Here is a 14,691-nt window from a genome sequence, read left to right on the forward strand (position 1 = left end):
AGATGTAAATCTACACTACTGTGTTTAGACTAGTAGGCTAGTCAAGTGTCTCCAGTTTTACTCAGTTTCCATGCACTCACATTTGTCTGCCGTGTCCGGAAAGAAAGCCAATTTTGTTTTTCTGCGAACAGCTGACGAACGCTCACTTTAAAATTCATTGTTGAAGTCAAAACAAAGCTTTTACAAAAAACTGCACTAGTAACAGGGACGGCAATGTTGGCCTATCTTATTAACGGATGGATGGCAAACATTCATGGTGCCCAGAGGATGAACCCTCTGACTTTTCTTTAAGTGCCAAACATTTGTGGTTTTGAGTCAAATGTTCTAATCTCTTTAGTGGTACTGTAACTTGTCCTTTATCTCCATCATGAGGTCAAAATTGTAAAAGCACAATGCTTCATGTCAAGTCATGAAGTGCAGACTTAGTCAGACTAGCCATCATGCTTTTTTTTAACATTGGTTTAAAGCAGTGGTTCTCAAACTTTTTCAGTCATTCCCCACTTTGGACAAGGGGGAGTTTTCAAGCCCCTCCCTGTTACCTTGGTGTCGCCCCCAGGACCGGGGGGTGGGTGATCAGTCTAATAACTGGCAACACACAGCTATAAGGGCGCTTTGCCCTCTGCATTTATAGTCACACAAACTCTCACTCTCTAGTCTAGTGCCCCACACTTTGAGAACCGCAGGTTTAAATTATGTTATAATTAAGTAATTTAGTGAAAACTCAACCTCTGACTTGCTGTTTAGCACATCCCAGTTTGACCTTCCCATTATTATTTGAATGCACAAATTTAGGCCTGTCTCAGACTAGGCTGAACACCAACAGGAAGGTTGAAGGTCTGCAGCAAAGTGCTAAATGGCAGCAACAATACAATATTGTACAACTGTACTATTGTATTACTGTACTGAAGTGTAAAGTAATCTATAGTTCATAACAGATACTGTAAAGTAAAAGACCAGTCTGAGCCTGAGGGATCCAACTCTGCAGCCGCTGGGTCAGCTTCCCTCTTCCTGCCTCATATCTTAGTCTCTATTCATTGCTGTAATGCGTGTAATGAAGCGCTGTGAGGATGCAGGTTGAGAGTCCACTGCAGCAAAATGTTTTTACTCCAGTGGGGTTATTACTCTTCCACTGTAGGACAGCAGAGGAAGGTATGGACGCTGACTCAGCACACACTGTCTGTTCAGACCAGAGCAGGTTGTTTTATATGTGCACCTTTTAGAAGCACCTTTGCCAAGATACAAAGTGCCAGTGATTGAACCATGCCATAATGTGAGTCTGAGTGAGAAATTATTCATGTGCTGGCAGTGTGACCAGGTAGAGGCGCCCTGTCTTAGTATGACCTTGCCTCTGCTGCATTCATTACAGCTGGACACAGAACACAGGCAAAGGTATTACCATCAGGGTCAGCCTGATTTTCATCACTTCTGTTGAACAAATGAAACAATATTGTCAATAAAAATGACCAAGTGATATATGTTGTTATTCAAAAAGAACTCCTCCAAAAGTAAACTAAGCTACTCTCTATTAAGTTAATGATTTTAAACACTGTGAATTTTCAGTAAAATAAAATTCACTGTAATCAGGTCTGTTGAGGACAGTGAAGTCATGTCCTCAGTATTTTCTCCTGTGAATCTGAGGGTTTTATCTCCCTGGAGGAAAGTCACTGTACGTTCTATAATTAGTAACATACACATGGTTGTATTTTGTAGGCTGAGACTCAGTATATGTAAACATGCTGGAAGGATTTTTTAATGTGGTTATAAAACAGTCTCAGTTTAATTCTCATTCCTCAGTGTTTCCCAGCTTTTTTTTCCTAAAGGAGCCCATTACTAAGTAAGTGACATATTTTATGGATATTTCCTTGCATATTTCCTTGCATAACAAAGAACAACTCATAAACTGTATAATTAACCCACATACAAATGGAAGTTTATTTGAATTAATTTCCTGTAAATATTTCATCAGATATGAGTTTAATTTTATTTTTGGGAACCTTTAATACATGTGTTAGTTGTTTTGTTTTTTTGACAATCATACATACTTAATAGGCTTTTTATACTTAAACACCTAATAGCATGTGTTAAGGTCTTCACTGTGCCCTTATGTAAATAATAAAAACACTATAGCACCATCAGTAAAATAATATATAGAAAAAGCAATGAGCATCAAATACTGTAAAACACTTCCACAAATGCAAATTAGAGAAAAAACAACAATAAAACACATGTTTTATATAAGGTAAGATGGAAGCATCACAGAAACACAACACTATAAAAGTGTGTTTTATGAAGCGCGTTAAATGAAGTGATGGACTTAATCATCCCGATGTCCTCTAGAAGGTTGTTGCAAAGCCCAGGAGCCTTAATGGCAAACACTTTTTTTTAAAATTTGGATTTGGGAAACACCAAGAGAGCAGAATTTGAGGACCTCAGGGGCCTTGATGGTACATGGAGATTTAAAAAAGCTTTGCGCCAAACAATTCCAGGCTTTAAAAATGATAATTAAAATTTAAAAAATAAACTCTAAAATGAACAAGCAGCCAATGCAAAGATTAAAAGATAGGTTTGATGTGCATTTTGCAATAGTTGTAGAAAGGATGGAGAATTCTTTGCTGCAGACTGAGAAAGGGGAGCTGCAATTATCTAGTCACAATGAAATAAAAGCATGAGTGTGCACCTGTTTTTAATCTCATTGTTGGAGGAATTGGTGCTAAATACATTTCTGATTCTGATTTCTGACATCTTGAAATTGCTTCCTGTGCTTCTTTGTACACGTCTAAGAGTGTGTGTGGTCCAGTATCATTATTGTAATCTGGATCTTTAAAGTAATATATTCAGAATATTAATGTTTAATAGTAAAACTAATATTTTAGGAACAAACCTGGTTATATAAAGTACTAAAGTCACTCAGCGCTACAAACTCACAGAACGGAGGACCTGTCAAATCCTTACAAGCTCTTGGCTTAAGTGGAGTGTCTCCACCTGCCATTTCCAAATGGCTGGGTCAAACAAGCAGAGTTTTACACGGATATCTAAGTCACCTCTAAAGCTCCAGGTCCTCCCAGAGTGCATGTTCATGAATTATACATTTAGTTAGTTTCAGTACAGTTAGTTTTAGTAATGTGGGTGCATGTGACATAAAGTTACTTTGGCATGGCAGCTCACTTCTGTGCTTAAGTGAGAAATGAATAAGGAATCAGAGAAAATAAAATCATTTTCTGTTAGTTTGTTGTCCAAAAGGACTGTATTAGTGTACCTTGACCTTTATGCCGAGTTGGTCTTGTATGTGTCCTTGTCACAGCGCTCAGACACAACAGATTAAGATAGTACCAAGACAACAGCAGTCTCAAACATTGGAAATCCATTAAGGTTCTCAGTGGATATTTTAGGGTGTACAGCATCTCCAGGACAAGGCATGTCCTGCTAAAGCTGCCTGCAGTGTGTGTTTGAGGTGGGTGTCATCCAACAGTCTTCTCTGCCCGTTTAAACCCTTTGCACTTTTTTTAAATTATAGATCTGAGCTAAAGACAGACAAAAAAGTTTAAACTAAATATGAACTTCAGCAGCAAGAACATCTCATTTAGCTCATGCTGTTAGCAGTCACAAATTAAACTTTTAAAAATGACATTTTAACTGATTGCCAAATCAGTTGTACCAACTAGATAAGACCAATTAATTTAATGATATATGATTTTAATTTTCAAAATTGCACACCACTATATTGTTTTACATGTACCAAACCCAGTTTTACAGTTGCAACCATCCGTACCGTACCAGTACCTTATCCTGCTGATTGCATGTTCCAAAGCCATCAACCCATTGATACGTGCTTATACACTGAAACTCAGCTGAGGATGCTGAAAGCAATCTGCAGCTTCCACAGCTACACTGAGGCAGGACTGCAATCATTGCAAAGTCAATAAATCCAGAGGGATTTACATTCTGCCTCAGAAAACGAGCAATCAAAAGTTAAACCAATCCTTTGAAAATTAACGTGACATGCATTGATTTTTAAAAATAATTAATGTAAATAAATAAAAATGTGTGCACATCATAATTCCAACATTGTTGCAGCGGTTGCTGTTTACAAAATCTGGTAAATTACAATGCAGCAACTTTCAACAGTACAAGATGAGTTTTAAATGAATACATATATTACTTATTTGAGAGATAAAAATGATCTATCATTTTGAACACCTAATACACGCCTGATAATGCATCAACTTACCATTGTACAATTATATAAAATGCTCTAGATATAAAAACAGTTTTCAGTCTGTCTTTCAGCAGAAAGACACTTTAAATGTGAGTCAACTAAATATTCGTACTGTACTGCATCGTTTTTACTGCACAGTAATAAAAGTTTTACTGTATGGTCAAAGCTCCAGTCCCTCACTACATACAGTCTTTAACTGCCATGAGCCTTCAGTTGGGTCTCCAAGGAAATGGCCTTAGATGTACCAACTGTTGAGTCCAAACAACAGACTGGCATCAGGCCTGAATGCTTCTCCTGATGGGCGTCCAGCAGCTGTTACTATAGGATTATGAGCTCTCTGTCTTTTCGCACGGCATAACAAAGCTTACCGGTAATTCTCTGTCATTCATGCTTATTGCTGTTATTGTCATCAGCTGTTTGACTTTGAAGGCCAGTCCAGGTTCTTACTTTATTTTTCAGTGTATACGGGACACTTTAAAGCTGATTATCTCCACCAGTAAGAGAATATGGAGCTTTGGTGTATTGTGATTGGCTGGGACCCAGTGTTGTTTGCTGTTGTGTTTGTGTGTGTATATTCGCATCACATACATTATAGATTTGTTGTGCTGTCCTATGGTTGTCTGTGATTTGATCCTAGTGGAAGGCAGAGTTGGAGATGAGAGCTATGTCATTGGTTGGCTATTGAGCTGGCCTCACTGTAACCCCACACGTCCTCTGTCACCTGACTTTAGCCCCGCTGGCATCAGTGACTCTACTGAAATGAACATAATGCATCTAACTGACAGAGAAAGTCAGAGAGGGTGACTATTGGACAGAGAGTACCAGAGTTAGTACAGCATAGCTTCACGAGAATGACATATCAAGTATTATTACTGTAGATGGTATTGTGTATTAACTTATTGTTTTTATTAAATATTATTTTTAATGTGTATATGCTTCATAATTATTGGAAATTTCTTTTCAGCCTGCTCTATACCATTTGTGTCACTGTTATCTAGGAGTCAGTAGGCTACAGCTGCACACAGTATGCCTTTAAGTTTTCAACCAATAACACAGCGTCACTCTTATCTTACATTTGCCAAGGTTTGTAATTATGACTGTATTTGCAGTTTTACATACTTTACATTTTATCCATGCTTACTAGCTGGCTCTGGTAGTAATGGCAGCTGGTTTGCCCTCCTATAATTTTGATCTTGACTTCAGTAACTCAACAACTATTAGATGGATTGCTGAATTATGTACAGTCATTGATTATTGAGGGTTAATTGCAATAACTTTTCATCTAGCAAAATCATCAAGCCATTTTTTAAATTTGGGGCCACCCCGGTAGTCTACACATGTAGAGCGTGTGCCTCATGTACTGTCCTGAACCTTAGTCCATACTGCAGTGGCTGTGTTTCAGTTTTAACCCGTGGCCCTTGACTAAATGTACTCCTCATTCTCTCTCTTTCCCCAGTTTCTGTCTATCTTCAGCTGTCGTGATTAAAATAAAGGCATGAAAAGCCAGAAAAAATGTTCTTTGTCTCATACTTTAAATATCTGCAAAATAATGGCATTCATGACCTCAAGCTGTACTTTGTGTTGCAATGAGACAAAACATCAACTTGAAAACTGAACAATGTGGTATCTGAATTTGCACTAGTAATATTCACTTTGATATTGTGAAATCTTTACAAAACTGATATATCCACCTTTATACATATATATGAAGACAGTATATTGAGGCTTCTGACTTTGTTGTTTAGGTTTAGGGTTGAAAACAATCTCAAAACCCATCAGCTATTGTCTGATGACCATTTAGTCTCCAGGGGAAATGCCTAATGTTTATGAGCTTCCAGTGTACTCAATAGCAATGTGGAAAATGGTTATTGGATTTCCTGGCAAAGACTTCCTCTGCAGTCCCATTAGTAACTTGATACATGTTGAATGCATATGAATGCAGAAATGTTGTGAGACATTAGCCAATTCAGGATTACATTTTGACCAATATGTTTTGCCTCTCTTGCTCTCCACATAGACTGCTGATACCAGAGCCCACTCAAACAGGACTAGTCAATAGTATTTGGACTATAAACGGAAACCAGAACACTTCTGGTTTCAAAAAAGTCTTGGACAATTGCCCAGATTCTGCATCCATATGCAGTTAATAAATTATCTGTCCCTGAAATCTGTCAAAAGGGTGCTGACCTGGGTATCCAGTGTGCTGTTCATGAATCACAGTTGTCCCTGGATAAAATAATCATGGATAAAATGGGTTTTTGTGCTTTCAAATGTCAGCCATAAAATCCAAAAGGCTGGTTAAAATAGTGTTTATTTCTGACTTATATTTTGGAGATTTATCTTTGGAAAAGCATTGATAACACTATGATGATAACTGCTGTTCCCCTCTCAGATTTATCACTGATGATTACCACAGCACTAATCATTACATCCCTCACAGAGAAATTGACTATCTTTCTCATGCTACCAGTAGGGAGCAGCGTCCTTTGCTCTGGGCTCGGTTTTTAGCAGTCAGGCTTCTCCAAACTAGGAGCTCAATCCTATTGTTCTTGGTACCACCAGCATGGATAACTGAGTTTCAGTGCCACACACCTACACCCACACAGTCCGACACAGTCTGCTATTGCTTATTGGAAACCTCTCAACCTCTGGGCCAACACAGGGCAACATTGCTTTCAAGAGAAAATCAACGAGAGCTACTGCATGAGTGGTTCCCCACTGTGCTTACACTAAGAACACATTTCCTGCTTGATTATTTATGATCCTGCTAGATTATCTAGTCTTAGGTCAATTACGCTGTGCAACCTATGGGCTACATATTAAAGTGACAATGAATAAATCTGTCAGTGAGAGACATCTGATGAAATTCCCTTGGCACGAATTCCTCTAATGTTTCCTTTAATAGAACACGTTTAGTTCTCTGTCAAATAGTGGATTTACCCACACAAGTGTTCTCTGTGGTAGGAGCCACATATTGAATAAAAAACAACAACCCAACAGACACTTTACAATCTTGATTCAATGCTGCCCTCTGCTGAAAGATGAGGTGAAATGCACTTCAAAATACTGCAAAAATAAATGTTGATTTTATGACATGAAATATTTAGTAATAATAGTTTTTGCTGTTGCTGCTGTCGTTTTTAATGAGTATTATTTTATCTTTCCTCCCTGTGTGTGTGTGTGTCTTTCTCTCTGTGTCTTGCAGGTATTTTATTTTCAACATTAGTGTTTGGCCCAGCCTGTGGCTTCATCTTAGGTTCTGTCTGTACCAAAGTCTATGTTGATGCTGTCTTCATCGACACCAGTGAGTTGCTGTTTTTCTTTTTTCTTGAGATGCATCCTTGAATTTAGTTGATTTTCACTGCAATAGTTATATTTGTATTAACTCTACTGGGTAATCAACACATTGGTCTGTGAAATTTAATCTTACAACATCATTCAACATTCATCCTTAACTCTCCTACAGGTAAGCTGGACATCACCCCAGATGACCCTCGCTGGATCGGGGCGTGGTGGGGCGGCTTCCTCCTCTGCGGTGCCTTACTCTTCCTGTCGGCCCTCTTCATGTTTGGCTTCCCACAGGCCCTGGACGAGCAGGACATGGATGGCGGAGGGGAGAGTGAGCAGGCCATGCTGCCTTCTTCCCTGACCTTGGAGTACCAGGGCTCTAAACCCAACGGGGCCATTCATGGCTTCGATATAAACAGCGGACTCTCAGTTTGTGAACACCTGAGAGGTAAGGAGGATCCTGAGAAATAAGGGTTGAAGAGAAAATATAAAATATAAGAGGATGGAGGATTTAATTGTTAATTTAAACACATTTTCTACTTTCCTGCTACTTTTCTCTGTTTTCTTTCTCTTTTTCTTCCTGTTCTTCTACTTATTGTATCCTCTTTTTCTCCATTTTCTTCTCCAATGACTCAGTAATCCCCCGGGTAACCAGGCACCTTCTCTCTAATCCGGTGTTCAGCTGCATCACGCTGGCAGCCTGCATGGAGATCGCTGTGGTTGCTGGCTTTGCTGCCTTCCTGGGAAAATACCTGGAACAGCAGTTCAACCTTACCACCTCCTCAGCTAATCAGCTGCTAGGTAGGAGGCTCATAATAATTCATCTGAGGGGAGGGCAAACTTTTTGTTTTGTTTTATAATCAAAGCATCAGGAGTGGCATGTTATGGTTAAAACAAAAACAAAAGAAAACACAAATTATGACATTTTTTCAGTGCATAAATGAAAAGGAAAGTTTAAGGAAACATCGTTGTCTTTTCCTCCCCCAGGTATGACGGCCATCCCCTGTGCCTGTCTGGGTATCTTCCTCGGGGGTCTGCTGGTGAAGAAGCTGAACCTGTCAGCTCTGGGCGCTGTCCGCATGGCCATGCTGGTCAACCTGGTGTCCACTGCATGCTACGTCTCTTTTCTCTTCTTGGGCTGTGACACTGGACCTGTTGCTGGGGTAACAGTTGCCTACAGCAACGAGTAAGCAGGGAATTAAGTCTTTTCCAAGCGCTGTACAGGTCTTGCTATTGTGTGTTTTATTTACAAGTTGCTAAATTGCTTGTATGCAGTTCAAGAAACATGTTCTAGTTATGCATAACTTCAAACATGCTAAATGATAAAAATATTCTAAATACTAAGAGACTTCAACTATACTTGTCACTATGATCAAGATGATCAGGCTGGGAGGTTTTGTTGATTTATGGAGCTTTTCTCCATAACTGTGCACTAACGGTAAAATATGAGCAATGCTTTATATCTTTAATATGATGTCAAATGACAGATATGAGGCCTTTGCCTTCTCAGTGTTTACTGTAAAAGATTGTTCTGTATTGAATCACACAGCATTTCACGGTTTGAAACTTTAAAGCACGTTGTGACTCTAGTGTTATGAATTTGCTGTCAAAAATGTCACTAATTACATAATGCTGTTACAGTACAATGGTTGAATGTTAAGGCCACAGAGTGCTCTATGTAAACGTGCTGATTTAAAAAGTAATCAATGTCTGTGCTGACAAAAGATAGAATAGCACTAAGGACTGTGATCATATGTACAGTACAGTATATACTCCCTAACATGACCTTTGTCCTCCTCCACAGGACGCTGCAGTCCTGGCAGCGACCTGAGTCAGCGTGCATCAATAACTGTAACTGCTACACAGCATCAGTGAGCCCTGTCTGTGGTTCCAACGGAGTCACCTACCTCTCAGCCTGCTTCGCTGGCTGCACCAAACCAGTGAGTGAAAAAGTTAACTGACTGAAACAAGCTGCATCAGGACTGCCTTTAACACTGGGGAGCTAAAACTAAAGGACAAGGACAAGAACACCCATACACTGCAGCAGTCCTGCTTTAGATCTCTGTATTCAGAGTGGGATGACAACATTTTAATCTAATTTCTTATCTTCGTGCCAGAACCTGACCAGCTGTACGTGTATATCCAGCAACAGTGAAGATGCGGTGGCTTTACCAGGGAAGTGCCCCAGTCCAGGCTGTCAGCAGGCCTTCCTCACCTTCCTATGTGTTATCTGTGTGTGCAGCATGATCGGAGCTATGGCCCAGACACCTTCTGTCATCATCCTCATCAGGTAAGGAGACCTGCTGCTTTACATGAAGCGCCCACTAGAGGGAGCTGTTGACATTCAGGGCTGATAACAAGATCGATACCACTCTCATGTCTCATGTGTGTACTGTAAATATAAAGCTACAATTAACTTCCAGTTCGCCTAGCCTAACATGAGAGTGGAAACAGTTTGCTTGACCATACTGGGAATGAAACTTGTCCAACTTGTCCTCTGCCCATTCAACCACAAATATTATTTGCTGCAACTAGGTATTCATCTCACCATTACACACCATATATGCCAACTCTGTGTCTGCTTTTAGAACTGTAAGTCCAGAGCTTAAATCTTACGCCCTTGGAGTCCTGTTCCTGCTCTTGAGACTGATAGGTAAGCAATTTAAGACGTATACTTTACTGTCCACATAAAAAAATTATTCTTTATTCTTGATTTGTATTGGTACACATTGTGTAAAAATACTTACACTGCTGTGCTTGTCCTGTCTGTCCATTGTTGCAATTTTTCACCTTGGTTGATTAACTTTATCTGTCTGTCTGTGCGGATATAAAAGAAACCTATCCTCAAATTGGTGTGCTTGTTCTGGTATACCTTTTCACCTGCTGTCTGTCCACAACCCCGTCCTGCTCCAGGCTTCATCCCTCCCCCTCTGATCTTCGGCATGGGCATCGATTCCACCTGTCTGTTCTGGAGCACTGTCTGCGGTGAGAAAGGAGCCTGCATGCTGTATGACAACGTGGCCTACAGGCACCTGTACGTCAGCATCGCCATCGTCCTCAAGTCGTCAGCCTTCATCCTCTACACCACCACGTGGCAGTGTTTGAGAAAGAACTACAGGAAATACATCAAGAACAGCGAGGGTTACCTCACACCCACCGAACTCTTTGCCTCCAATGTGACTCTGGACAATTTGGGCAAAGAGATCACCCAGAACCCAGCCAACAGGACAAAGTTCATATACAACCTGGAGGACCACGAGATGTGCGACAACATGGAGTCAGTTTTATAGTGGTGGTCTGCATTGGGACTGCCGACTGGAGCTGAGGCTGTTAATGTGCAACTGATCTGATGTCTCTTTGGTATCGTATCAGTTTAGAAGAATGTTCTCAGTAAGAGTTTTATCTTCTTTCACCCAAACATCAAACATAACGATAAAAATGAAGAAAAGTTTCACAAAATGATCCATATCCATATCACACTTAATGTTTTTTTTTTACTGAATTACAGATGATCTGGTCCAGAAAAAAATCATAAGCGTATTTAAAAACATTTCTTTGGGTTATTTTTTTAATTTGACAGCAGAATAGAGATTGACAGTAAACATCAGGAAAGAAAGGAGGAATAAAATGCAACAAGTGTCCCCAGCTAAATGTGACCATTGCATTGAATACGTCATACTACTAATCCACCAGGATGCCCCTGGATTAAGTTCATCTTCATTATCAGTTTAGTTACATTCACACTCATGGTAAGTTTAGATTAATTATGAGGCCAGAGCTCTTTGAGAAGCAGAAATCTAAACATTTTGGTTCTTCATTAGCTTTATTAGACAGTTTATTTTCCTTTAGAAGGAAGTAATTCTCAGGTCCAGATGTCAGATCGAAAAGATGACAGTTAACATGGTTGTTCATCATTAGATGATGCATATTTTAGCTCATGGTTGGAGCACTTTTGCAGACATACAAGACATACAGTCGTAACTACTAGGCAACCCTTCTACAGAGTTAATAACAGACTTGTGTGTTCCCTCAATCAGATTTATTTAAAATAATAATAATAAATTTAACATAATAAACAGAGGAAAAAGAGAGATGCATTGACTACAGAGGCCAAACAAATAGGAATACAGGCATAATCAACACCACAGAGGCCACAACTCTATTTGCTGGTTATATGGCTAAAGCCTTTGAGGTCAAGGGACAGGACAGAGACAAAATATCTGTACAGAAAAAAATAAATAAAACCAAATTAATTAATGTCTAACCTATTACACAATAACTGCACTTTGTGAGAGTAGAGGTTGCTGTGCCTCAAAGGGTGGATATCACATTTTGGAACCAAACTCTTCAGTTTGAGTTGTTGCACGTATTTTAAAAACTAAGGAAGAGGGTCTTTCTCAGTGGCTTTCAGTGTCATTTGCCGTTCTTGTAATAGAAGGCGTTTTAGGACATTTGTTGACGGTAGTAGTGTTGAGCTAGTATGTAATAATTATCCCTTTACTGTGTCATAGTGTGGAGTTTTGTTACGAATGCTGGACGAGATTCTGAGACAAATTTTCTGTTTCAGAGCCACAGAAATCTTTGTGTTTGTTTTACATCACGACACCGTTTTGTTGATATTCAGTCTTTTTTCTGTTTGACATATATAAAATAGAAATTAGGTGCAACTTCCAAAAAAAAAAAGAAAAGTCCTTCTAGGTGTTTAGCTGATGATCTTACCAAACGCAACAGACGACATGCGAGGATATAGGAGTTAGATGGCCCACCTTTGAATGGATGGACACTGATTCTGTAACTGAATCTGTGACATTTCAGTTACATGACTATCTCTCTAACCACTGATTTGACCGTACCACCATTGTAGGAACAATGATGTCAATGCGTATCTAGACAGAAACACAGTTTGACTTGGTGGTGTAATTCTACTCTTGGGGATGCCCCCTGCAGCAGTAATGCATGGAATACATAGCAACATGATAAATAACAAGCAAGGAACGTTGCAAATAAGACTCTCCAGGGTACATATGTGTGTAGTAGAGCCGAAGAAGGTGGAGGCTGTGGGGGAGGAGGAGGCCTTCGCTAATAGAATCAGTAACGGTAACAAAGCTCACGTGAGCCGACAGATTGAGAGTGTGAAAGCATTTAAAGTAGAACGCCAAGTCAAGGCAGTGAGACGTGATGATTGCGGTGGGCTAGCTGTCAGCAGACACAGCATAGCATGACGCACAGTGTCCAGCCAGAATTAGTTAATTTAAAAGCATGCTGGTAATGCATGCAATAATAAAATAAATATTCAGTATGTCACTAAGCTGCACAGACTCTGTGGTTTGGTGGCCATGGTAATGGTTAAAATACACATTTAACTCGAATGGCCTCCAAATTCTGTTTTAGACCATGGAAAAGCTTTATAATGCATACTGCATTGTGATGTTGACAATTTTTAGCAAACCTCAGCTGACTCATAATCACTCACACTGCAGTGATTGTCTAAACACAGATGTTCGGGTTTCTTTCAAATATATTTTTTTTCTTTTTAGGAATTCTATGGGATTCTGATTTCTGACATATCCAGTTTATATAGAGAATATATTGTTTTTTTTCCTGGCTTACTTTGTAAGTATTTAATATGTTTTGCATCAAAAATATGGACCTTTGTCCAGCCACTCACCATCGCAATAGATTTCCAAAATGTGTAATCCCTTTGATGTTTAGAGGTGGGGGGGTTAAAGGAGTAGTTTGACATTTTTGGAAATAAAATTATTCACTTTCTTGTCAATAGTTGGACAAAAAGACCGATACCAAACTCATGTTTTTATGGAAAATATGAAGCTAGAGCCAGCAGCCAGTTAGTATAGCTTAGCATCAAGCCTGGAAACAGGGCAAAGCAGTCCGTCTGGCACCTATCAACACCTCTAAAGCTAATTAATTAACATTTTACATCTTGTTTTATTTAACCCCAACAAAAACCAAAGTGTAAAAACAAGTTGCTGCCTGGCAACCTCACAGTGACGACAAGATTTCAGGAAGTCACTGCAACCCGCCATCAAAAGAGTCCTGCACATAACCTCCCGTAAAAACTAAACTTGTCTATTTCACACTTGGTTTTCCTATGGGTTAAACTAACATGATATAGGTTAGCTTTAGAAGAGCTCGCAGATCGATTATGTTATCGGAGCCAGGCATCTTTGCTCTAAATTGAGCTGACAAGCTGCTGGTTGTAGCTGCATATTCATCATACAGACATGAGAGTGGTATCAGTCATATATTATTATTGTCAAGAAAGCAAATAGGTTCCATGATTCAGTTTAATTTTATGCTGCCACTCATATTGTATGAGTATTTTATTTGTTTATTTTTGCAAATGGTGGAAATAATTTAGATCCACTCTACTCATATATGATGTATTTAGTTTAGCACTTCAATGAAATAAAATTATAAGATTTAAACTATAGATTGATGGTGCTTCAGCATCATAAAAAATAAAATAAAAAGAATATTATATCAAAGGGAGAAAACAGATAGTTGTTAGAGAATGTTGGAGATCAACAATGGACCTACATTCAACACAGAGCCATGCCATGCCAAACCAGACCAGACTAAACTAATGTCTGCTTGGTTTGATGTGAACTATAAGAGTATGAATACACAATTTTTGGGCACTGATTAGTGTTTGTGATGGTTTCCAAGCTCCAAATTTGTCCCTGATGGGAGGATTGGCTCCTAGCAGGATACTGAGGACAGCCGGACATTATGCTGAGCTGTACAAACTATTAAAAAAAAAAAAAAAAAAAAAAAAAAAGGAACATGAAGGAGGGTGTTAACTAACTTTACCAGCTGGACACCATCTCCTCCTTAGCAACCCCCCTACAGGTGGCGCTGTCTTTGATAACTGTAACGTCCAGTGTGTCATAGTGCTGACTCCTCTGTATATAATAGTGCCATAAAAGTGCCAAAGTGACACCATAGAAGTGTTCTGTAATGTCCTGCAGAGAACTTTGTCTCACCACGCTGGAGCTCAGAGCAGATCCTCCAGCTGTATGTAGCCTTTCTGTGATATCCCTCCACTTACTTTCACCATATCATACAAAGTGTCCCAAAAACATATTGCCTATAAAATATTGTATATGGGTCTAGAAAACAGTATTATTTAGGATGTAATAACTGTTAATATGTAGGACTTTTCTACT

The 14,691-nt window shown here is 39.3% G+C and overlaps 1 protein-coding gene across 3 annotated transcripts in view; it reads left to right on the plus strand.

The window, feature by feature from the left end:
• Positions 1-14,303, plus strand: part of LOC113746350 (solute carrier organic anion transporter family member 3A1-like) — a 38,868-nt gene extending 24,565 nt beyond the window's left edge. For 2 of the 3 annotated variants that reach the window (XM_027281674.1, XM_027281673.1), the window contains 8 exons: positions 7,422-7,520; positions 7,683-7,952; positions 8,141-8,305; positions 8,492-8,690; positions 9,309-9,444; positions 9,622-9,794; positions 10,093-10,157; positions 10,418-10,794. In XM_027281674.1, coding sequence (XP_027137475.1) covers positions 7,422-7,520; positions 7,683-7,952; positions 8,141-8,305; positions 8,492-8,690; positions 9,309-9,444; positions 9,622-9,794; positions 10,093-10,157; positions 10,418-10,794 — 1,484 coding nt within the window. Of the gene's footprint in view, positions 1-7,421; positions 7,521-7,682; positions 7,953-8,140; positions 8,306-8,491; positions 8,691-9,308; positions 9,445-9,621; positions 9,795-10,092; positions 10,158-10,417 lie in introns of all 3 variants that reach the window. The other variant, XM_027281672.1, reaches the window with a different exon arrangement.
• Positions 14,304-14,691: the final 388 nt, after the last annotated feature.

Source organism: Larimichthys crocea, chromosome VIII (genome assembly GCF_000972845.2).
Source record: "Larimichthys crocea isolate SSNF chromosome VIII, L_crocea_2.0, whole genome shotgun sequence".
Lineage (NCBI taxonomy): Eukaryota > Metazoa > Chordata > Actinopteri > Sciaenidae > Larimichthys > Larimichthys crocea.